The 24314-nt window shown below is 36.8% G+C and overlaps 1 protein-coding gene across 1 annotated transcript in view; it reads left to right on the top strand.

The window, feature by feature from the left end:
* LOC133528591 (nephrin-like) overlaps window positions 1–24314 on the top strand; it is a 268556-nt gene that overhangs the window by 225808 nt on the left and 18434 nt on the right. Inside the window, exons 10-15 of the mRNA XM_061866029.1 lie at window positions 2580–2736; window positions 9771–9910; window positions 10979–11115; window positions 11545–11701; window positions 13214–13364; window positions 13954–14102. Of these exons, the coding sequence (XP_061722013.1) occupies window positions 2580–2736; window positions 9771–9910; window positions 10979–11115; window positions 11545–11701; window positions 13214–13364; window positions 13954–14102 (891 nt within the window). The remainder of the gene's footprint in view (window positions 1–2579; window positions 2737–9770; window positions 9911–10978; window positions 11116–11544; window positions 11702–13213; window positions 13365–13953; window positions 14103–24314) is intronic.

The raw sequence follows: 24314 nt of genomic DNA, 5'->3' as shown, positions 1-24314 counted from the left end.
ACCGAAGGGAGTATTTTAAATCGACATGAGTAGTTTTCGACATAGTTACATGATGTGCTAATTTACGTACTAGTGCGAAAAAGTAGAACCATATGTACTGTAATAGTACATTACGATACAAGTGCGAAAAATAGGACATTCGAAACGAGTGGCGATAAATTAAAACACGACCGAAGGGAGTGTTTTAAATCGACACGGGTTGCGAATTACCTATTCGCACATGTATCGTACAACGTTTTACAGTACATATGGCCCTTTAAATGTTCGACACAGTAACGTAATATAATATGCTAATTTTCGCACTAGTGGGGTAAAGTAGCACCATATGTATTGTAAAAATACTTTATTGTAGGTAACCTTCTTGCTTCTCTGTATATTTTCGGTACGGTGTGTTTATGTACGGTATCAAGTTCGGTACATATACACACTCTACTATACACTATACATCTTGCGACGAAATATAATGAAATATTTCTTTAATTTATTTTTATTGATTACGTTAAAAAATATTTAATTTGGCTGACGGAATGGTGGCTGAATTCCGGAAAGGTCTGTGCGCTCGATGCCTAACCTGTCAAAGAATGACAATATGGCTGACAAAATATGTTTTAAATTATGAATTTAAGAATTATTTCGCTTAAAATTTAGTTTTTTTCTTCGCAAGTGTGATGAAAAACATTGTGTGTAACTCCGAAGGTAAGAATATTGCAAACTTGATCCTTTAATGTACTCCAGCCTGCGGCTGTCGAGCATCTAAAGACCTCGTTTGCAAAATTTCACTTACCCTTTCGTTGCACAATGTTTTTTTTTTTCTGTTCTCATGTTCTGAAAGTGGGTCGCTGCAGTTCTAAAAAGTGTGTAGAAAGTGATACGCTTCTGCACTAGAGCACTTTACTTTACAAGTACGATTTTTTTCGTTTTTTTACGATAAACAATTAAATTTTAATTTCAAATGGACTTATTATAAAATTTCCATTCTGATATTCAACTCCCCATTCCAGAAATAACAATACTTTTACCTAAATGGTTAATTGAAAGTACCCTCAAGATTTGCTATAAAACAATATACTTAGTCATATTTCAAAAAACACATTTTTATACTTTCCTCGTATTCGAAATGAAAATAAAGTGTTAACTCGGGTGAAAGGCATCATTTTCATCCCTTGGTTAACAATGTACTATTATATTTTTAACAGTTTATCTCACTGTTTTCTTCAAAACGCTAAAGTGAATAGCATTATTTTCAAAAGACTTCCCGTCCTTTCTTATATATTCAATAAAAGGAGATTTACGTTTAACTTATGAGAAAAGGCAATATCTTTACATACCTTTGTAGTAGGGAATGATTAAGTTGGTAAGATCAAGGAATTGGTTGAATCTTTGATCTTGTTTGATAATATTATATTTATATAGAAAAGGTTATTGTACTATTTATAGGTATTTAAATTGAAATGTACCCTCTTTTAGGGTTCCGTTCCGTAGTCAACTAGGAACCCTTCTAGTTTCGCCATGTCCACCTGTCCGTCCGTCCGCGGCCGTGTATACCTAGTTGGTTAAATTATATTACTGCAATAATCTTTATCTACATACATACGAACGAACTTGACTGTTTCTTGCATACACTCTGTCATTCTGGTGGTTACAACATTCTTCAATGGTAATTTTTTTTTTTTTTTCATCTGTAAATATTATTTTTCGGTGGCCATTTTGTGCGTACCGCTTCAATAGCACGCGACTTCTGTCTAGCCTCATAGTCTTTAATCGTCCATTAGCAAATGACCTTTTTGTCTGCGGTAAGCGTGTAGTCCAAGGTCTTCATTGATAACTTTTTTTAAGGAGCTTCTCTTCACAGACATCTGTATTGCCAACAACTTTTGCTTCCGAACGGGGTTTCTTGCAATTCTCGCCTTGACTGCCTTTATTAGAGCTGGGATTCGAACGGTGCGTGGTCTTCCAGACCTCTTGCGGTCATCGAAGCTCTTAGTACTATTGTATCTATTAATTGTGCGATCAACAAATTGTTTGTTGATTTTTAGGTTTTCAAGCAACCTCAATATCATGATTGGCGGGTGCCCACATTTGTGCAACGAAATTACTACGATACGATTCTCTTTTAGGCCCCAATTCATTATAGATACGACGAGATAAGCGTTATGTGTGGTATATAATTATAGCTCACAAATCCACCACATTATGTAATTTTTTAGTTTTTCGGTAGCATTTGTTTTAACGGAAATAAAGAGGTTGCAAATCGAGTAACAGAACTTAGTAACCGACTAGGTATATTTGACGTTGTCAAGCTGCGCGCAATATAGTTGATTCGCTCGCAGCACAATATACGTGGAGTCATTTCTGAACTTCGGACTTCTATAGTTAATATTTATTAAATGCTAAGATAAATACAGATTATTTTTCAAAAAGCCATATTACAATGCGACGCGCTTATGAACGTGAAATAAAGCTACACCGGCTTTAACCCTACACCTCTGCCTGAGAAAAATTAAATCCCTCCTAAATTGGAGGAGGGTATCCCAACTCGGGACTAAACTTCTAAGTAATCTATTTTAACTTGCCAACAGACGCCCCAGTTTGCAAGGTGGTGGAAGATGGCGAGGTCTACGGAGCCCTGAAGCAGGAGACGGTCCAGCTACTCTGCTCAGTGGACTCCAACCCTGCTCCTGTCAGCTTCACGTGGACCTTCAACAGTTCAGGGGAGCAAACTCAAATACCAGCTCGGTGAGATACTTTACATGGACACTTTACTATATATTTGATACACATTTAGTCAGCATGTGTATAAGGGGCGTTCCTCAAAGGCTGTGAACAACACAATGACAGTATGTGAACACTTACTCCCTGTCTGGTAATATATGTGCAATAAAGTCGTGTATACATATTTTTGGCACTTTTTTCGTATCGATATTTTCATACGTGGCCGTACGTACTAAATTTTAAGACTGAAGATAAATAGGTATGAACCAGAACATATAGTGGCACTTAAAACTGGTCCGGTTTATGACTTTCCTGGTTTAAATCAATATTAGTTAATAATTTTGTTGCCGAACGCAAAAATATAATTGAAATTTAATGTATAAACGACCTGTCTGGCCTAGTAGGTAGTACCTTGCCTATGAAGCCGATGGTTCCAGGTTCAAATCCTGGTAAGGGCATTTATTGAACAGTATTTCTATGTCTCTATAAATATGTATATATTACATATATAGTTATCTAAGTACCCACAATAAAGGCATTTAATAGCTTACTGTGGGACTTAGTCAAAATGTGTAAAAATGTCCTATAATATTGATTTATTATTTTATTATTTATATTTATAATTATTTTCACCACCCGAGCTCGCAAAAACTCAGCTCATAGTGAAAAATTTTTTTTTGGCAGAATATTTATACAAAATAATATATGCATACTAATGCCAATCGTTAGTCAGAATTTAAAATTATAATAATTGATTTGATATTAATCTAGCTGTGTCTCGCACTGAGATCAATTAAGTATAAGGGTCCACTGAGAGTTAGAACAAAAAGTTGACAGTTCAGAACAACTGACAGGCAGATACCGTCCTGCGGACTGTTAATCAGTGGACCCCTAGAGAAGCTTATGGTCAAGTCAATTTAATTTTAAAGTAAAACTGCCTTAATACGCCAAATCAAAAAAAAAAATACACCAGATTTGACGACTGTCAGGCACGATGAGAACTAAAATGACTTAGTTACATAATTACTAAACCCACTTTCCTTATGAGGTTCTCATCGAATAATAGAACCTACTTTAATAGAAGAGCTGAGCTCATCCTACGGCCGATTCTGATTTAGCACCTTTGTTATGGGTTTTGATACGACCTTGACGTTAGCCCGCGGTGAGTGTTGCGTGTGTATAGCAGTACCCTCACCATGAGTTTTACGCGGTAAAAAACGATATCGACTGCTGTAGCCGCCGTGCAGGTCAGGGTCTTGGCATCTCAAATAAAAATCGATTTATAATGAAGTGTTAGGTATCTTCCAAAAGGTACTGGTTTACAAGGGTTCTTACCAAAACGGTTAAATGTAGAAAGTGGGTGTTGATAGTATGGAGGATGATGAAAGAGTGATCTTGCAATATTCGATCAGTACAAAAGGTGGTTTAAATTTAGGTGCTTCTCATTGGCCGCGATACAGAATGTTTGGAGCGCTCCTATTGGTGCTTTTGAAAAGCCTCCGAATACTAGCCGAGCCCGACGGCTGCGTTTAGCTACTGCATTGGAAATATTTTTATATAATAATAAGTTGCATTCGCAACAACTGAGTCAACTCAAACCCCCGTGGGGCTTAGTCAATTTGTGTAAAAAATATCCTATAATATTTATTTATGTAAACCCAGTGTATCTCGCTTGCACCACTTAGATCAGCGGTAGGCAAACTTTTTTCCAGGATGGCAGGAAACTTAAGAAATTTAAGAGGAGAGCCGTAATTGAGGGCCGTACTTTACCCACGACTGACTTAGATGGTTGCATTGTCACCACATAGATGGTTGGCAGTTGGCAGTCCTCAACTTTGCGTTTCTCCGGAAATTTTCCTGTCTCGCACACGTACATTCTGGAATGAATGAATGAATGAATAAATATTTTTATTCATTTTTATTTCACACATGGACACATATATTTATTAGTAGAACTTACAAACTAAGGGGTTAGTAGGTACAGCAAACACTAATTTAAAATAGGAATGAACTGTCACCTGCCGTATTTCCGGACCGATACGACATTCTTTTTAAACTATATCGGTGGCAAACAAGCATACGGTAAGCAGTCTCCGTAGCCTATGGACGCCTGCAACTCCATATTACATGCGCGTTGCCGACCCTAACACTCCGCGCAGTCGTTGAGCTCTGGCAACCTTACTCACCGGCAGGAACACAACACTATGAGCAAGGTCTAGTGTTATTTGGCTGTAGTTTTCTATAAGTTTGAGGTACTTCCCTAGTTGGGCTATGCTCTAGATCTGGAATGACATCCGCTGTGCTGTGCCCTACCACACAAAGCGAAATGACATTCACAATGCACATACTTCTTAAATATTTAATGTTATGACCTTCAAACCGTCAAGAAAAGAGAGTATTCTTAAAGGCCGTAAACGCACTTAAAACCCTTCTGATGTTGCAGGTGTCCATGAGCGACGGTAATCGCTTACCATTAGGCGATTCGTCTAGTTGTTTGCCTTCAATATGATAAAAGAAAAAAGAAAAAATACCAAATTTCTACAGCAGAATCGGCTACCATGACAAACGCTATTAAATGTTATGAATTAATGAAATGCGCGAAACTTACACTCTAATTAATTAATTCCCTTTGTCTGTGAGCTTTCAAAGTGATGAATGTAGTATTTTCGTGGTTGTCATTTGTTGGGAATGCCTGGAGCATAGATTATAGTTATTTGTACAAAAAGAGAGCAAAGTTTGTTATATCTTCGAGTGCTTACTTTGAGTCCCGTGCAAGCGAATGATTCTATAATCTAATTTAGAATCTTGAGCGTAGTAAGGGACTCAAAAGCGCCCGAGATGTAAATAACTTTGATCTCGTGTAGTACACAAGACTTTTCAAGTTTTCACCGTAGCACTGTAAACATATTTGGAAGGTAATCCTTCTTTATCACTATTTCACTCGTGTTTTCTTAAGGTGTTCTTACAATTAATTTTAATTACCGCAACAAATAACGATCAATGGACAGTTCAATCGACAACTTTTTTCTAAAAAAATAACTTTGTAAGATACGGTCCGAATTGCGGATACTACTATTTGTCATAAAGGTCGTTAAAAGTATAATTATTTATATTGCGTGATAATCATTATATTTTTTAAGGTCAATATGTTGTTTTTTTTTCAATTTTAAACTTTTTTTTTTCATTGATTGAATACTCGTAAGGTGTTGTGGAACGATGCGGTCTGACTTATTTCGGGGTTCTATTATAAACCGTCAATATACCGTTAAACTTGCTAATGACGTGAAAGGGACAGAGAGAAAAGAATCCAAATATTTCGAACTTGAATTCGAATATAAAGTTCATTTGGATGTCATTTTGTCTCACTGTTTTTAAGCTGCAAAGTACCGTTGTTCCAGATGCTTAGGTGGATTTTTTTTGCAGGTCTACGTATGACTTTTTATATTTATTTTTCTTTATTTGTTTGTAATTGTAGTTTGTTTCTTAGTTTCGTTTTTAAGCTTCTGACGTCCGTAGAGTGTATTATTAAAACCTGTTTATTTTTTTATATATATTATCATACCAATTGGTATTTAGCGTGGGGACTATAGCCCGAGCCCTCTCGCGCATGAGAGGAGGCCTGTGCCCAGCAGTGGGACGTATATAGGCTGAATTATTATTATTATATTGCCAGGTTCGTACTTATAAATAGGGCGAAGCAGTACTTTGAAATCTAAGCTACGTTCTAATCCTGTTCCACGAATAGACTCGGAGGCCAATTCAAACTTATGTTGTGACATGAAAATAATATCTAAATGATTTCAGTCGTCCGTGCGTCTCGCTCGCGCCTATACATGTACGGACAAGTACTAGCGAAATGCACGCGCAACTACTGACATCATTTTGATTCTGGGGTCATTTTTGCAGTTTTGAATTTGGAACTTTCTGTTATTTCATTATAGTTTTTAATTCAATTTTAATGTGTCCTTTTAAAAGTACATCGGGACTTAGGAAGTTAGATATCATTTTGATATCAAATTGTAAGTTTAATATAATATAATTTTATTCTTATTGGAATTATAATATACCAGTTAGCTGTCATTCGCACGTTCATTTCACTTGCACTTGTTCGTACTTGCGCGAGCGAGACGCCCGCGCGAATGGCAGCTATGTGATATGATTCCAATATTGTGTTCATGTTAGGTACACGTTCGAATTGGCCTGTAACACACCAAACAGCTTAGGCAACATGTAGGTATTAGGTTAGGCATTGTATATTCTGACCAGCGTAGGCTTAGCACAGCTTGGTACTAATAGCAGAGAGTATGTATACAGAAATACGAGTATGCAGAGTAGAAGGCCGATTCTATGGTGAAGTGGGTTCAGCCAGCAGAGTTTTTGGAAAATCAAATTTTAAACTTTTTACATTACAATACGGTTGCCAAAACTTCTCTAAAAACTTCATCGATTCATCCTTATTACACAACTTTCGATCGATATAAAAAAATCACGTACCTTTTTTCTTCTTCTTCCTAGCGTTGTCCCGGCATATTGCCGCGGCTCATGGGAGCCTGGGGTCCGCTTGACAACTAATCCCAAGATTTGGCGTAGACACTAGTTTTTACGAAAGCGACCGCCATCTGACCTTCCAACCCAGACAGTAAAACTAGGCCTTGTTGGGATTAGTCCGATTTCCTCACGATGTTTTCCTTCATCGAAAAGCGACGGGTAAATATCAAATGATATTCCGTACATAAGTTCCCAAAAACTCATTGGTACGAGCCGGGGTTTTAACCCGCGACCTCCGGATTGAAAGTCGCATGCTCTTACCGCTAGGCTACCAGCGCTTCTGATAAAAAACAATCACGAACATAGGTCTAAATCTGAAACGAGCCCTAAATTTGCAAAATTTTGTTGCACAAAAGCTATTAATGAAAATGGCTTCTAAGAATGAGTAGATTTATTTTTGATCGCACTCATAGATTGCTTTTTATTTGTTAAAATTTACATTAAAAAAAAATTGTGCGTGGAGTCCATCCGCGCGGAAGAAGTGAAACTTCGTAATGTGGAATGAAAATAGGAAGGGGTAGAAATTGAACATTGCTTACAAATGATCGCATCTTTTAATTATCATTTTGGAGTGGAGAAATATTCAAATCTACAACATTTACAATGGGATTATGATAACTAAAGTAAGATACGAAATGTTTTTGAAGTAATAGATACCCCCTCCATGATAGCGTTAAACGTTTAACGCAACCATGTTGGAAGTCGCATAAGAAGTTTCACTTACTCACAATTTAATTGTTTAAACATAACATCCGCGATCCCGGGCCAGCTGTCTCGCTCACGCTTACGCTGAGTGAGGGTGAGAGAAGAACCTGAATTCATGAGGACTTAACCTTAAAACCTCGACTTGACTTTTCATTTTTATAATGAGACACGATTCTGAATACACCACTTTCCCCAGTTCATAGCAACATTGAGTTATTTTTTTTTAAATAACAATAGCATCTAAATCATCATCTGGCAAGGTATCGGACGGAAGGCGACGACTATTTTTTTTACGTGTTTCGGTGGCTGCTATTCGCCAGCCCACTAACGGAGCGACAGCCGACGTCCACGAGGGTTCATCATACATAGCCGTTAACTACACGAGCTATCGTTCGGGAGGCGATCGGTCATTGAAATCTGTTCCTGGCTCGCGGTCTAATAGAATATTCATGGCGCTTACGCGTTTAGGTCGCGAAATTCACGCTCCGCAATTATGGTTTGTTGTCAAAACAACAACTTATGGCGCAAAATACTGGTGCTCTGTGCCGGTTCTAAACTTGTATGCCCTCCGGGCGGAAAGCGTCAACTTAGCTTCCGCTGCGCTAAACGAAGTTGCCGCTTTCCGCCTCCGCCGAGCAGAAAAATAGTATGCGCACCACGGGAGGAAACGTAGGACATTCCATCTCGCGTGTTTGCCACCCTCGCCTTCGGCTCGGGTAACAATTTTACACGCGGCACGTAATTTCCTACTTTTCCTGCCTTGGGACACAAATAACTATTAATTACTACGGTAAAATGTGCCTACTTTGCTCTCCACTGGGTAATTGTGCTCCATAAGTTTTTATATATGAAAACTATATTACAACTTCATTTAAACGTTACAAATTGATAGTATTGATGGTCTACTTTGAATCGGCATGTATATAGACATAGCTACCGTAATATCTCGTAACAATTTTAAAACATAACATTTTTCAGAGAGCTGGCGAAGCGTCTCATTGATGCTACGGGTGACCAGAGGGCTGGATCTTTCCTTGCCCAGCGAATTGGCATCGCCATACAGCGCGGTAATGCCACCAGCCTTCTGGGCACCCTACCATCGGGCGACGAGCTAGCCCCCATTTTTTATTTGTAAATATATGTATTTAGATATGTTTCTTTACTTTAGTTATATTCTTTTTTGTAAAAGAAAAAAAAACATAATTCAAGCATATTTTTTGGCAATATTATTTTGGTGAAGGAAAACATCGTGAGGAAATCGGACTGGTCTTAATAAGGCAAAGCTTGGTACTTTAGAAAAGTAGATTAAATGTTATTTGGGCCCGTATTACAATGTAAAAATGGTGCCGTATTTTAAAATGGTACAGTGCATCAGGAATGTTCACCCAAGCGCACATGGACGATTTTCACGCGATAATGCGTAAAAAGATCACGTCGCTAATGGGTCGCGTAAGGGAAAGTTGAAAAAGCATTCTGAAGGTGATTGCGGACAGATTTAGCTGCCCCATAATGTGGCATTGGATGGAGCAGGTCAGATCTACTTTGACCTGTGTCAAGTAGGTCTGAATGGCATAACCTCTGTAAATAACATAGCTTTTAAGTTAACTAACTATATATGGACTTCTGGGTCTGAAAACTCTGAAATAAAGATATATTTAATTTAATTTAAATTTCTTAATTACGAAAATTTATAGTAAAAATATGTAACAAAATATTTAATTGTTATGCCATTTCTTTCGGTGTATGTATCTGCGAAATTTCTGTGAGTTACTCAGTTAATTTAATTTTACTATACTTTTTACCAGGTCTTACACAAAATCGGGTTTCACGTCAACGCTCCGCTATACTCCAGTAACAGACATGGACTTCGGCACCCTATCGTGTACAGCCACCAACGCTGTGGGTCGACAGGAAGCGCCTTGTGTGTACAAGGTCGTAGCTGCTGGTATGTGAACTAGGATAGATTACAATTGTATAAAATAAAATGGAGCAAAGAAAAGGTAAGGTAAAGTAAAGTAACGTCATGCTCCGTGACCATCCGATGACAGACATGGACTTCGGCATCATGTCGTCGTGTACAGCCACCAACACTGTGGGACGACAGGAAGCGCTTTGTGTGTAGAATGTCGTAGATACTGGTATGTGAACTAGAGTAGAGTACAGTTAAGTAAAGTAGAGTACAATAAAATAAAGCAAAGTAAGCAACATCATGCTCCACGACCATCCGGTGACAGACATGGTGGGCTTTGGCACCATGTCGTGTACAGCCACCAACACTGTGGGACGACAAGAAGCCCCTTGAGTGTAAAAGGTCGTAGCTGCTGGTATGTGAACTAGAACTAGAGTGTCATGAGTGACGTTCACCGCCGAAAATTGAACGTCATAATTGCGGCAGTAATGCGGCAGCGAACGGCACTCATTTTATCACGAAAAATAACAATCCCGCATCCAGGCCGCAACAGTTATGCAGCTGCAGTTGACATCCGAATATCACCTTTAGGCTATGACTGTGTCGTCGGGTGAGAATACGTTTGTGCCATACGCCACTTACATTGGTTTGCAGGAGACCGAAAAGAAGCATAAACATTTTTTTTTTCCAAAAGGTTTTATATTTAGGAAATATTCAACTCTGATTTATCATTTAGGCACATGGCACATATGTTTACTATATATACTACCACACAAATATTTTGAATATGGTTATAATCATGAAATAAAAGCATTTTTACTATTAATGTTAATCGTACAATGACATAACACAAAGTTTTGGATATGTTACAATTTTTGTGGTAATTTTCTGTTGATAGAGTGTAAATTATCCTATAAAATGCGGATATGGCACAATTCTGAAAAATAAAGTTTCTTAAAAACCGTATAGTGTCAATTATAGCATATTTTTTGTTATTTTAGTAATAATAAAAAACAATTTTCCTCAATAATGGATATAGCAAAAATGTATTCTCCGACGATGGTGTATAACGGATCTGTTTTATATATTTAAACATTTTTACAGGTAAGCCGATGCCCCTCCAGAACTGCTCAGTGATGAACCAAAGCGCTGTTGGGTTGCAAGTGGAGTGCTTGGAGGGCTTCGATGGAGGACTACCACAAGTCTTCTATATGGAGGTGTTGGAGTTACCTTCTTTGCTGGTAAGACATATAAGGTATTTTTATATAACCTTACATTTTGTATGGATCTTGATAAAAGTTTTTCTTTTTGAACATTTAGCCACCGTACAGGTAGGGGTAGGACGACGACTCGAATAAAAATGAATAAGACGATTTTACTTTTATCGCCTATGGCGTCAGAGCTCTTTCCCACCGACGTCCGGTTTTTTGCTGGTACGGTTTTCTGCAGGACCCCGTTTTAGTATACGTGCTAATATAGTAACGTTCACACGGGCATTCTGTTTGTACTGCACGGATACTACAGAAAACTGTATCCTCCAGAAAACCGTACCCGTAAACTGGACGTAAATGGGAAAGAGCTCTTAGGTGTTATTTTCTCACGTTAAAGTGATGGCCGTTGATGGCCACCTTTGGCCCATTCGATTTCAAAACATTTGTTTATTTATTTAGGTCCATGCCAACGTAACTTCAAACAGTTCCACTTTCGAAGTGGAGCTACATGGAAGGTCAAGCTACGCGCTGAAGCTGTACGCCGCTAACGCCAAAGGACGGAGCGAAGCGGTGACTTTGTACACAGTAGCTTTAAGGTCACCTGACAAGTTTACTGGTAAGTTTATAGTTTAAAATTGTTATGCCAGCTTTACTCACTCGTCGAGAGAACCCGAGAAAGACTGTGTACACACTATTCCCTTCACGTTCTCGTCTCGCTCGTAGGTACTTGCCTCGTCTCGCCCTTCTCCGATTGGGTCAGTTTTCTGCTGAGACTCTAAAGTAGAAATTCAGGTACCCACTGTTATTAGCTAGGGGTCGTAGGGTTGGATATCGGCCAGTAGTGCTAAAGCTGGCCCACACCCGACGCACAGCCGTCAACACAAAGACGGTGAATGACCGCCCTACATGGTGGGGCGCGAACCGATGCAGCCTTCTAAGTAGAAATGCGGGCAAGGCGTCTCATAGCAAACAAGGATTGAGTAACTTACCAGGTATCTGTAAAGATATACAGCGAAATGGTGCCTTTATAAGTATATGCAGTAGCTTTACGATCTCGCGATAAATTTACTGGTGAGCTCGTAATATCTTATCTAAGAAGTAATTAGTAAATGAATAAGTTCAATGCGGGCAAATCTGTCTGCGGCAAATCCATACACGCTTTTTTAAAACACAATTGTTAACTTCATCGACACAGCAGCGATTGCTTTTAGTTTCAGCTGTCAAATGCAGCTCTGTTCTTTATTCTATGGCTGAAATAAAAACAAAAAACCGGCCAAGTGCGAGTCGGACTTGCGTTCCAAGGGTTCCATATACATCACACAATTTTTCACCATGTTGTTTTGATGAGAAATCTGAGTAAAACGTCTTTTAAAACCCCTAGGGTTCGGATAAAAAACCAGATGAGACGGAAAGTGTTATGGCGCGGTGGCTTAGTATATGTACCTATGATAAATATGCAAAAAAAAAAATATATTGATGTTTAGACAAAAAAAAATATTACTCGGGCTTGAATATACCGCTGTCAGAGAGACTAGAAACGACGCACCCGGAGCTAAAATGACCCTTATCCGCGATGTTAATTTAGTGATTACTCATCAATCCATGGGCGGATTTAGAAAAAAACATTCATCATATGATGGATCTTTCTTGAAAAAATATAATAGTACGATTATTTATTTATTTAGTTAAATTTTAGCCACTTCTCGGTTTCCGTTTGAGCTGGAATTTTGATATGCAATATTATGGTACCACCGAGCTGATCTGTTGATCAAATTTGAAGGTGGCCATGGGAACTGTGCGTCCGTCCGTCCGTTCGTCCATCTGTACGTCTGTCACCAGGCTGTAGGTATCTCATGAACCGTGACAGCTAAACAGTTGAATTTTTTTACAGATTACAGTACGGAACTCGGAACTCGGTGGGCGAGTCTGACTCGCATTTGTCCAGTTTATTTTTTTTTCAAGCGTAGAAAATAGAGCCCATCTGCCTTTGACTGCTGAAACTAAAATCAATTGCTGCTTTGTCGATAAACTAAACGATCGTGTACTATTGTTTGAAAAAATCGCTCGTACCTATACAGAATTTTCTACAGACGGATTTGGCCGCGTTGACCTTAGTTTTTTCCTTCAGGAGCAAGCACAACGCTACCGTTGTCACCAATGCTAGCGTCTCTAGTAGCGCTATCAGCATTGCTATGCGCTGCTGTGTGCGGCGTCATAACAGCGTTATATCGGCGGCATATGACGCGCCGACATCACTTAGACAAGCAGCCGCCGTCAGCGTAAGTAACTTTTACTATTATGAATTCGTATTCAAAATTGTAAAAAATAGCCGCCATCTTGAATTTCTTAATTTTTGTCCCGATCATAATGAAATTGGATGAATGAGGTTTTGAAAGCACTTTGACATAAATCCGTAGTCGACATTATAAAAAAACGGCAGCCACCTTGAGTTTTCACACGTTTTATTCAATCGCGTCAATGGTAAAAAGAAGCCATTTTTTTAAAGTAGGTACAAGAATAATAGTAAGTTCGCGAATCTTTTAACTCTGATCTGATTGCATTGCTTTGTAGACTCGCCACGGTGCTAAAATCAGAAAGTAACCAATTCAGTTGCAAAGTAAATCGCAGATTAAAATTTTCTTCTCTCGCGTCTTTGCGTATGATTTAATACGTATATGGTAATTCTGGTACAATTGCACATTACAAAATAGTTCCACTGAACACTACGTCAAATTTTGCTGCCTTCGTTACTTAAGAAAATACGAGTTGGTTATTGATCAGATTCTAAGTAAACAGTGTCGGACCATTTTAAAAATTCAAGAAACTTACCTCATAATTTAATTCAATTCAACTTTTTTATTTTCTCAGAAACACCCTCTACATGCAGCGAAGCCTCGAGTTCTCCAAGCCGGACAGTTTAAACACATACACGGCGACGCCCAGGCTCGACTACTGCAGTCGGCACGAGCTGAAGGACGAGGTCGAGTCAGATCCTGACATCATTCCGTGTCATTACGGTGAGTTGGAGAGAGACAGCTTTGAAAGACAATGAGAGACTAAAAAATGAACACCGTAAAATTTAATATTCATCTAGCCAATGTAAAACTTATTTCAACCGAATTACCTGTACATATTTGTTTATCATCTAAGCATACAAATATTCGGTGTAGATAAGCTTTATCCATATAAATCCGCAATCAGTTTCGTTTCGATGCAAAATCGCTTTACTCAGAGGCTTTCTTATTTCCTGAGCAACAGAGATTGCCTCATCTTGTGGATCGAAAACTCATAAGTAACTGCGCGAAACTCGCTTCTACGCGATATCTTTATTTTTTATTACACTTGCTCTAAAAACTTGCTTCATGCAGGTGTACTGAAGGACAAAGGCCGTCAAAATCCATTTTTCACTACCTTTTTTCCAACTATTCCCAAAGTGCACGAAAGGGTTATATGATGTAATTATATCTGTTCTGTACTAAGACAAAAGGAAAAATTTGTATCAAAATGAAACTCTTGGCCCGATTCGAATTTCCAGATACGTCAAATATACATAATGCAGAGGATTACTATAACTAGCTTAAATCTAAAATAGGCACTTGAGGCTTTGTACCAAGGATGTTGGATCGCAATACTGATAGTGCTGTTGTGTGAGGAAGCCGCCAGCTCTTCGGTCACCAGTTACGTCAACCAGACGCTTCGCGATTTCTGCAAAACGCTTATGCGCGCTGGGACCCCATGGACCTAGAGTTACAACGCCAAATGGTACTCTCAACCAAGCATATTTTTACGTTTCAAAATTTCGCCGCTTTCCGCCGCTGTGCCCACTTTTACATTAATCCGTTGGAGGTGGGGATATTGGAATCACGACAGGTAGCTGTCATTCGCGCGTTCATTTCGTTCTGACTTGTCGGACTTGTCCGTACATGTATTACATAGTGCGAGCGAGACGTCCGCGCGAATTACAGCTAACTATTCAAATATCGCTTTGATGACAAGTGTACGTTCGAGTTGGCCTGTCAGACAAGGGCCGTAGTAGCCAGTCGAAAACTTCAGCTTAAAGGATTTTGTTCATAATTTTTAAACTGAAACGGTTTTTAATCGCGTGCTCCTATTTTAACTATTTATTTGGCCTGTTGTTTGAACATGACATTACGTTCGTGGCCAGAGGCAGGATGGCTAGGAATTGTATCAACATCTGGGTTTTGCGAACTACCCGCACTTGGTCTTGATTATTGATTTGGACGCTAGAGCTAGGGTTGTCACTTCGCCTACACACGACACGACAATTGAGTCCCATTTCAGTCTCAAAGTTTTATAATTTATAAGTAATGGGTGTTTTCTATAACTTTTAAGTTTTTATACATTTATATATATCGTTGTATGACAGTAGGTACAAAAAGGCTTGTGTGTTGTGAGTAACAACACAAGCCGTCTTGAGCCTACTGTGGGGCTTAGTCTTATTATATTTATTTATATGAGCGAAAATTGTGTTATATACCAATAGGTAATTACATCAAACATCAAACATTTATTCAGCAAATAGGCCATAGGGGCACTTTTACATGTCCATTTTTACAAACAATAAAAACAATTACAAATATGGAATCGATGAAATAATAAATACTTTATTAGAGATATATACTGTCTCAAAATGTCAAATTACACAAAAAAAACTATGATAAAAAAAAAACAACAAATACTAAAATTCTTTAGAGATGTATAAGTCTCTAATTGTCAGAGATAAAATATAAAAAAAGATATTAAATTATCCTTAGAGATGTAGAGGGTCTCCAAGGCTTGAATTTAATGAATGAAACAGACAAAAGATTTAATTTGTGACCCATTTCGTACGTTGTCACAGTCACAAATAACATGAAAGTCGCTAGAGACCTCATATTGTCACCGTGACAAGGTACGAAATGGGTCACAAATAATTTTTTTGACTGTACTTCGTTTATTTTCTTGAGTAAAATTACCTACTATATTCGCCAACTTCGTACATTCCGCTTCATATACCAAAATGTGGACTACTTATTTTCAATCTGTTCCCATGAATGTTTTACATTTTCGCGTAACAAGGCATATGTCAGTCAAAATGATAGACATGGTATGGTAAGAGGATTCCTTCGGATCAACAGTAGCTTGTTTGTACGTAATTTAAGGGAAACAATAAGGAAACGCGAAGGGATTTAGTAAAGTTACGTTTAGATGTGAATGATCAAAGTGAATGAGATTTTGAAGGATAAAAATAAACCAAGATTATTCATTGTATACACCTGATAGCCCAGTAAATATACGGTTGCGCAAAACATACAATTATAATAGGCAGATTTTTAGGGTTCCGTAGCCAAATGGCAAAAAACGTAGATTCGTCATGTCCGTCTGTCTGTCAGTTTATGTCACAGCCACTTTTTTCCGAAACTATAAGAGCTATACTGTTCAAACTTGGTAAGTAGATGTATTCTATGAACCGCATTAAGATTTTTACACAAAAATAGAATTAAAAAAAAAACAATAAATTTTGGGGGTTCCCCATACTTAGAACTGAAACTCAAAAAATTTTTTTTCATCAAACCCATACGTATGGGGTATCTATGGATAGGTCTTCAAAACTGATATTGAGGTTTCTAATATATTATTTTTCTAAACTGAAGAGTAGAAAATTGGTTTGAACGAGATCTAGTAAGTAGTTTTTTTTAATACGTCATAAATGGTACGGAACCCTTCATGGGCGAGTCCGACTCGCACTTGGCCGCTTTTTTTAATTATCATTCTAATACGATATTTGCAAATAATATAATATGCAGGGATCCTACAGATATTATCGCTGGAAGTAGTTTTATTTTTCAAACAATTATTATAATTATTATTTGTAAGCATACCGACATTCTTGCTTAAAATCAATAAAAAGCTGGGATGGATAAGCCTGGCCAATGGATAAGCCTGGCCATCCAAAAAGGTAACGCTGCCAGCCTTCTGGGTACCATAATGCATGAAGGTGGCCTGGGGAGCATTGTTTATTTTAAGTTCTATTATATTTTAGTTTTAATTTTAATGATTAGTTTATTTATTTTGTTCATTACCTGGTTATTGTATTACATACTAAATAGAGAAATAAACAGTTTTGAAATAGCAAAAACAAAAAGCGAAATCAAAGTAAATGTGTTCATGTAAAGATAATTGTACGCCGCGGGTGATACCTACATGTCTCAATTTACTAGAAACGAATGTTTATAAACAGTTACAGTACTTTGTTTAGTTTAGATGTTTATTAAACGACTTAGAGAAGGTATTTTTACGAAAACATATACAAATAAAAGATTTCTTTTAAACAAATTGAAAGCCACCAGAAATACTGCAAAGTCCAGAGTAACATTTAAAGTTTTTATAGTATTTTATGCAACAGTTGTATAAGAAGGGTCAAAAAAGGCGAGTGGCGTGAGTTACAAAGTGAGCCGGAGCCGAAGGCGTAGGTACATTGTAAAGGAATACGCCACGAGCATTTTTTGACCTACTTATACCACGTTGCATACAATACTTTTCCTACGAGTCAACAAAAATAAATCTTAATTTAGGCAAACAAAGCCAAAAGTATATCGCCAAGACGCGCGAGCATACCTTGTTAGACGCCCGAACCGCCCCGGGCTGCGGTCGGCCGGTCAGCGGCACCTTCTCGTAACTCATGAGCCCCTGGTACTTGCTACTTGCTAAATTAAATTTTTGGACAGGTTTTTCTCGATTTTGGCCGTAGCCTACGGAGACTAACAAGCAACGCTAAGCGGTCTTCGTAGTCTATGGGTGTTGCTATATTACGGGTGTCACATACGTGTTTCTGACTTATGAAGTGATTGTTTTTACTATGCAACCAAATGAATATTTTATAAGTTGGCAGCAATGCACTTAGTTTAAAACTGTATTCGTTTTGATTTTGTTAGGTTGGTAGCCATTAATCGCAGTAACGTTATAACGATTAAAAGCACAAGAGCTGTTATGAGGAATAGACAAAATAGACTTTTCTTGAAACCTTTTATGTATGTTCTTATATTCGTGTTAATGAATGCATAAATGACAGATAACAGTAGAGTAGGAAAAAATAATAACTACCCCTGATAATTAAGGTGGGGACTATCAAGGGTTCCCATTACATCCCATTTTATTATATGTATGAAGGTATAAGACGCTTGTTTGCCACCGACGTAGTATAAATAAAAAATAAAAAAATTATGACATAAATGCTTTTGGTCTACAGTTAGAGTATTTCAACTTTTTTTTAATTGGATTAAAAAGGTTTATTTTGCGTGGGCAAGAGGCATTAGGGCTAATTGAGTGACGCAGGTTTGCGTCTGATAACGAGCAAGCAACGAGGCGCTTTGCGTTTTTGCGTAGGCAAGTACCTCAATTCTATTCTAAGCATCATTGCGTCATTTTTATCGGCGCGACATTACATAGTAACATTAATTAGTAAGCTGAGACTATTTTCCAATCAAAGTTAACATTAACGTCCACTCAATAAACGGTAAATGCTGTTGAATCTAGTTTAGATTATCCTAGGCTACCTGAACCGCATTAGTTTAACCGCAAATTATAAAAGCAATTAACTTCCTACTGTGTTTGATAATTACATTTGGAACAATGCTTATTATCTTTACTTTGTGTTGGACAGAATTTTGTACATTTGATATTTAAGGTTGTTGTGATATTTATAATTATAAGAAAAACGCACAGATACATAACTTTTATAATTTACAACTAACAATACAATACAATACAATACTCTTTATTGAACACCTCACATAGTTGACAATACATTTACAGAAACAAACAAAGACAATTTGATAGAGGTAATAACAGGCGGTCTAACTAACATAGGTACTCGTACATAAAATTTCATAAACTTAAAACCAACCTAAATTCCAATTCAAGAGTGACGTTTTTGTTTGAAGAAACGTCACTTTTGACACTGATATTTAACATATTCATTTCGGTTTTATTTATCATTTCATATGTTTGCTGTGCAACGGTACATAATTAGGTTAATAATATAATATTTACGTTTCGTTTTGTATATAGGACATTCTTAGTGTGTTGTGGGTACTTAGGCAACGATATATTATATAATATATATACTGAAATACATAGAAAAATTTCATCCAAACAAATATCCCCTCATCACACAAAACCCTTACCAGGATATGAAAACCGGGACCATCAGCTTCATAGACAGGATTACTAGGTCACTACCGACTACGCCAGACAGGTCGACAAAATACTAAATTACAGATTTTTTAAGACATCCCTAAAAATCCACATTCAATTGTAAGTTGAACTTTGTGGTAATACAAAAAAAATGATTTGATCTGATAGGCAACACTAATAACGGGATAACAAATGAATCGTCCAAATTGAACGAGGGACTGGAGATTAGGACTGTTAGTTCCATCGCATTTTTGTAAACCAGTATAACCGAGACTTTGGGATCTACAAATATTTCTCTCGTAGGGACTCACATATTTCTCAATTTAAGGTTCATCCAAGAGTTTTCGTAGATTTTTTTTATAGAAAAAATAAAAACACAGGTCTAAACACACCATTTAACATTTGTAAATAAAATAATTTTGCACAATAGCTATTAACATGCGAATTGCTTCTAAAAATGCGTAAAGCTATTTTTATTGGAACTCAACTCACTCGAGTACCTCCCTTTTTTGTTTAAATAACTAAAAATTCTATAACAATGATATCCTCGACCGGGCACGCACGGCCGTCAGCTCGGTGCTCGGAGCTGCGTTTGGTGGACCTGCGGCGGTAGGATTTTTACGACTGTCACTCTGCCCTCCTAACGTAAAGTGCAATAACTCATATTAAAATAATATTTACGAGTAATTATGTACTTTGTTCTCATACGATGTGTCACACAATTAAATGAGATTTCAAAATAAGTTATTGCACTTAACATTAGGAGGGCAGCACTTTCGCACTTACATACTTCCTGTTAGAACGTGCATCTTCAAGGACGCTGCATCTTTAAGAACTCTACTTAGTTTCACGAGATACTTTTCTGTCAGGAAAAAAAAAAATGCAAATTTCTGTAACTCATTGATAATTATATTACTTCAACGTCAAAATGGAACACATAGGTATTATGTAGGTATTTATTAATAAAATATTCAAGAAGTCCTTTAACTTTCTGAAGTAATAGGAAAACAGCAAAATTGTGATCGTGACACGCTTTTCATTTAATTCATCTTCTCAATGAGTAAGCACAACTTTGACATTCATTTTGACATTCTACATAAGATAATTAATTGTACTTGAATTGAAGGCCAATTCGAACGTACCCAGACTTCCGAATAATGTCTAAATAATGCCATTTAGGTATCGTGCGTCTCACTCGCGCTAATACATGAAAAAATTCTCATGCAAGTTTCCACTTAGAAAGTTCCCGTTCAAATTAGGGATTATTATTCAATGTTCTTAACTGCTGACGACTGTTTCTGTGACTCATTGGCAACTATTACAAGTGTTATAGAAATCAAAACCACGTAAGGTGGTTTGGCAACAAAAGTGCAGAAATAATACCGAGTACATTTCATGGGAACTTCGCATTTTTGAAATTTCTCTTTGGCACATTGCTATATCTAAATGATCAGTTATCGTGCATTTCCCTCGTACTTTTCAGTATATGTATTCGCGCGGGTGAAACGCACGACAGCTAAACAACATCTTGTTTAGCTGTTGAAAATCTGACGTCAGATTTTCTTTCGTGGCAAGTTTTGATTTTTGGGGGCTAGTAGATAGAAAGAACATATGTATTTACGCTGCAGTGGCAGCACGGTCGCATTTTATCGCTTGTCACCATGCCTGTCACGTTCTAACAAGTATGTAAGTGAGAAAGTGACAGGCATAGTGACAGGCTATAAAAATGGAACCATGCTGCCTACCGCTGGCGCTGGACGGCCGAAGCCTATGCGCTAAAGCTTTCCGAAGAACATCCTTGGAATCCAATATGGCCACCTAGATGAGATTTTGTCCTATTTTTTGCAACCGCTCGTGTTTTGTGTCAAATAAAAATAGCTGACGTGCCTTTACGAGTATGTACGGATGAATGTCTAATATTAAAGGCGTCTCCAGAATTAATGTCTTACACAACAACTAACAAACAAATAGATTCTTACCAACCGGTGAGTTAAATTTTTACACAAATTTACTAAGTCCACCGGTAAGCTCAATAAAGCTTGTGTTGTGGGTACTAAGACAACGATATACATTATATATAAGTATTCGTATTTATAAATACTTAAATACATAGAAAACATCCGTGACTCAGAAACAAATATGGATTTGAACCCGGGACAATCGGCTTGTTTCAAATTTTTAAATAAAATATGTTGTATATTTTCGAGTAAAATGACTGTGATATATGGACAGCCTGATGGATCGACGAACGGACGGGCGGGCAGACGGACAGCGGACAGACAGGCAGATGGACATGACGAAACTATAAGTTTGTGCTATTTTGATTTCATTTATTCATAATATATTGTGTTTGAATGATACATTATAAATTAAATAAATCATGCCTATTTAGGCTACGGAACCCTAAAAATTTAAATAAAAACCGGCCAAGAGCATGTCGGGCCACGCTCAGTGTAGGCCTGTAGGGTTCCGTAGTTACTCTTCCGTCACAATAAGCTAAACTGGAGCTTAAAGTATAGTAAATTGTTAACCAAAGGATGAAACGGTACCTTTCACGCGAGTTAAACAAATAGGCAAAGGGTCTAGCCGCAATCCTATAGTGAAACTGCCCCTGGCTGAAATGTATACCTTTCTTAGAAGAATTAATTGGTCTTATTATAAGATATCATTTTACAATATTTCAAGCCTGGAATCCCCTTGGTTTGGATAAAAAAAAACAAAAATATATAAAATCTTTTTTAATTTTTCTAAGCTAAACTAATGGTTAGATTTTTTTGAAATTCGGATTATACATGGCACTAATAGCAATACATTTTCAAAAAAAAATCAAGGTTCTAACTTATTTACAAAGGCCTAAAAAAAATTTTTTTTTTGTTTAAATTTTTTTTAATTATTTACAAGAGGACGACAACCTCAATTTTTAGGTATTTAATGCACAATACAATATTGTATGAAATTTTTTTTTTTCATAAAAATCCATTTGTGGCAACAAGGTAAAAATGCCCCTCTTTTCGCCATCATACTTTATGAAGCATCTATATACCTTCTTAGACATATGCCGAGAATGTATCTATATTTTATGATTAATGGTCGTAAGACGAATGGCCTGCATTAGTAAGACATTTTTATCTTGTTGCCACAGATGGATTTTTATGAAAAATAAATATTTCATACAATATTGTATTGTGCATTAAATACCTAAAAATTGGGGTTGTCGCCCTCTTGTAAATAATTAAAAAAAAATAAAAAAAAAATTTTTTATTATTTTATAGATTCGTCATGTCCGTCTGTCTGTCCGATTATGTCACAGCCACTTTTTTCCGAAACTATAAGAGCTATACTGTTCAAACTTGGTAAGTAGATGTATTCTATGAACCGCATTAAGATTTTCACACAAAAATAGAAAAAAAAAAACAATAAATTTTGGGGGTTCCCCATACTTAGAACTGAAACTCAAAAAATCTTTTTTCATCAAACCCATACGTGTGGGGTATATGTATAGGTCTTCAAAAATGATATAGAGGTTTCTAATATATTTTTTTTCTAAAATGAATAGTTTGCGCGAGAGACACTTCCAAAGTGGTAAAATGTTTGTCCCCCCCCCCCCCCCCCGTAACTTCTAAAATAACAGAATGAAAAATCTAAAAAAAATATATGATATACATTGCCATGCAAACTTCCACCGAAAATTGATTTGAACGAGATCTAGTAAGTAGTTTTTTTTTTAATACGACATAAAATAAAAAAATAAAAATTTCATCAAACCCATACGTGTGAGGTATCTATGGATAGGTCTTCAAAAATTATATTTAGGTTTCGAATATAATTTTTTTCTACACGGAATAGTTTGCGCGAGAGACACTTCCAAAGTGAAAAAATGTGTCCCCCCCCCCCCCCTGTAACTTGTAAAATAACAGAATGAAAAACCTAAAAAAAATATATGATATACATTACCATGCAAACTTCCACCGAAAATTGGTTTGAACGAGATCTAGTAAGTAGTTTTTTTCATACGTCATAAAATAAAAATAATTTTTTTTCCATCAAACCCATACGTGTGGGGTATCTATGGATAGGTCTTCAAAAATGATATTGAGGTTTCTAATATCATTTTTTTCTAAACTGAATAGTTTGTGCGAGAGACACTTCCAAAGTGGTAAAATGTGTGTCCAAAGTGGTAAAATGTTGAACGAGATCTAGTAAGTAGTTTTTTTTAATACGTCATAAATGGTAGGGAACCCTTCATGGGCGAGTCCGATGTGTTCTGAGACATTTCTTATTTTATTGGCCTCGGTATGTAATCTACCATTGCTGTACGTAAACAACTACTACGTAAACATTCCTATTATGAAATACGCAATACTGCATTAAAAAATATATACTTAGTGTAAACAATTTTTCTGCTCGACTAGCTGCTGCTCGTTAATACCTACTAAATGGTTGTAAAGGCGGAAGTACACAATGAGCCAAGTACGTTGGCCCAATGTGTAACCTACAGACGCGTTAAGTCGAATGGCCTGCATTAGTAAGACATTTTTACCTTGTTGCCACAAATGGATTTTTATGAAAAAAATATATTTCATGCAATATTGTATTGTGCATTAAATACCTAAAAATTGAGGTTGTCGCCCTCTTGTAAATAATAAAAAAAAAATTAAACAAAAAAAAATATTTTTTTAGGCCTTTGTAAATAAGTTAGAACCTTGATTTTTTTTGTGAAAATGTATTGCTATTAGTGCCATGTATAATCCGAATTTCAAAGAAATCTAACCATTAGTTTAGCTTAAAAAAATTAAAAAAGATTTTATATATTTTTGTTTTTTTATCCAAACCAAGGGGATTCCAGGCTTGAAATATTGTAAAATGATATCTTATAATAAGACCAATTAACGCTTCTAAGAAATGTATACATTTCAGCCAGGGGCAGTTTCACTATAGGATTGCGGCTAGACCCTTTGCATAATCAGTACCTAATTAAAGTAAGTCTTTTTACTATGAAGGGGAAACTTTTTGCAATAACTCAAAAACAGCTA

Source organism: Cydia pomonella, chromosome 19, assembly GCF_033807575.1.
Source record: "Cydia pomonella isolate Wapato2018A chromosome 19, ilCydPomo1, whole genome shotgun sequence".
Taxonomy (NCBI): Eukaryota; Metazoa; Arthropoda; class Insecta; order Lepidoptera; family Tortricidae; genus Cydia; species Cydia pomonella.
This window is presented reverse-complemented; position numbering and strand designations above follow the sequence as displayed.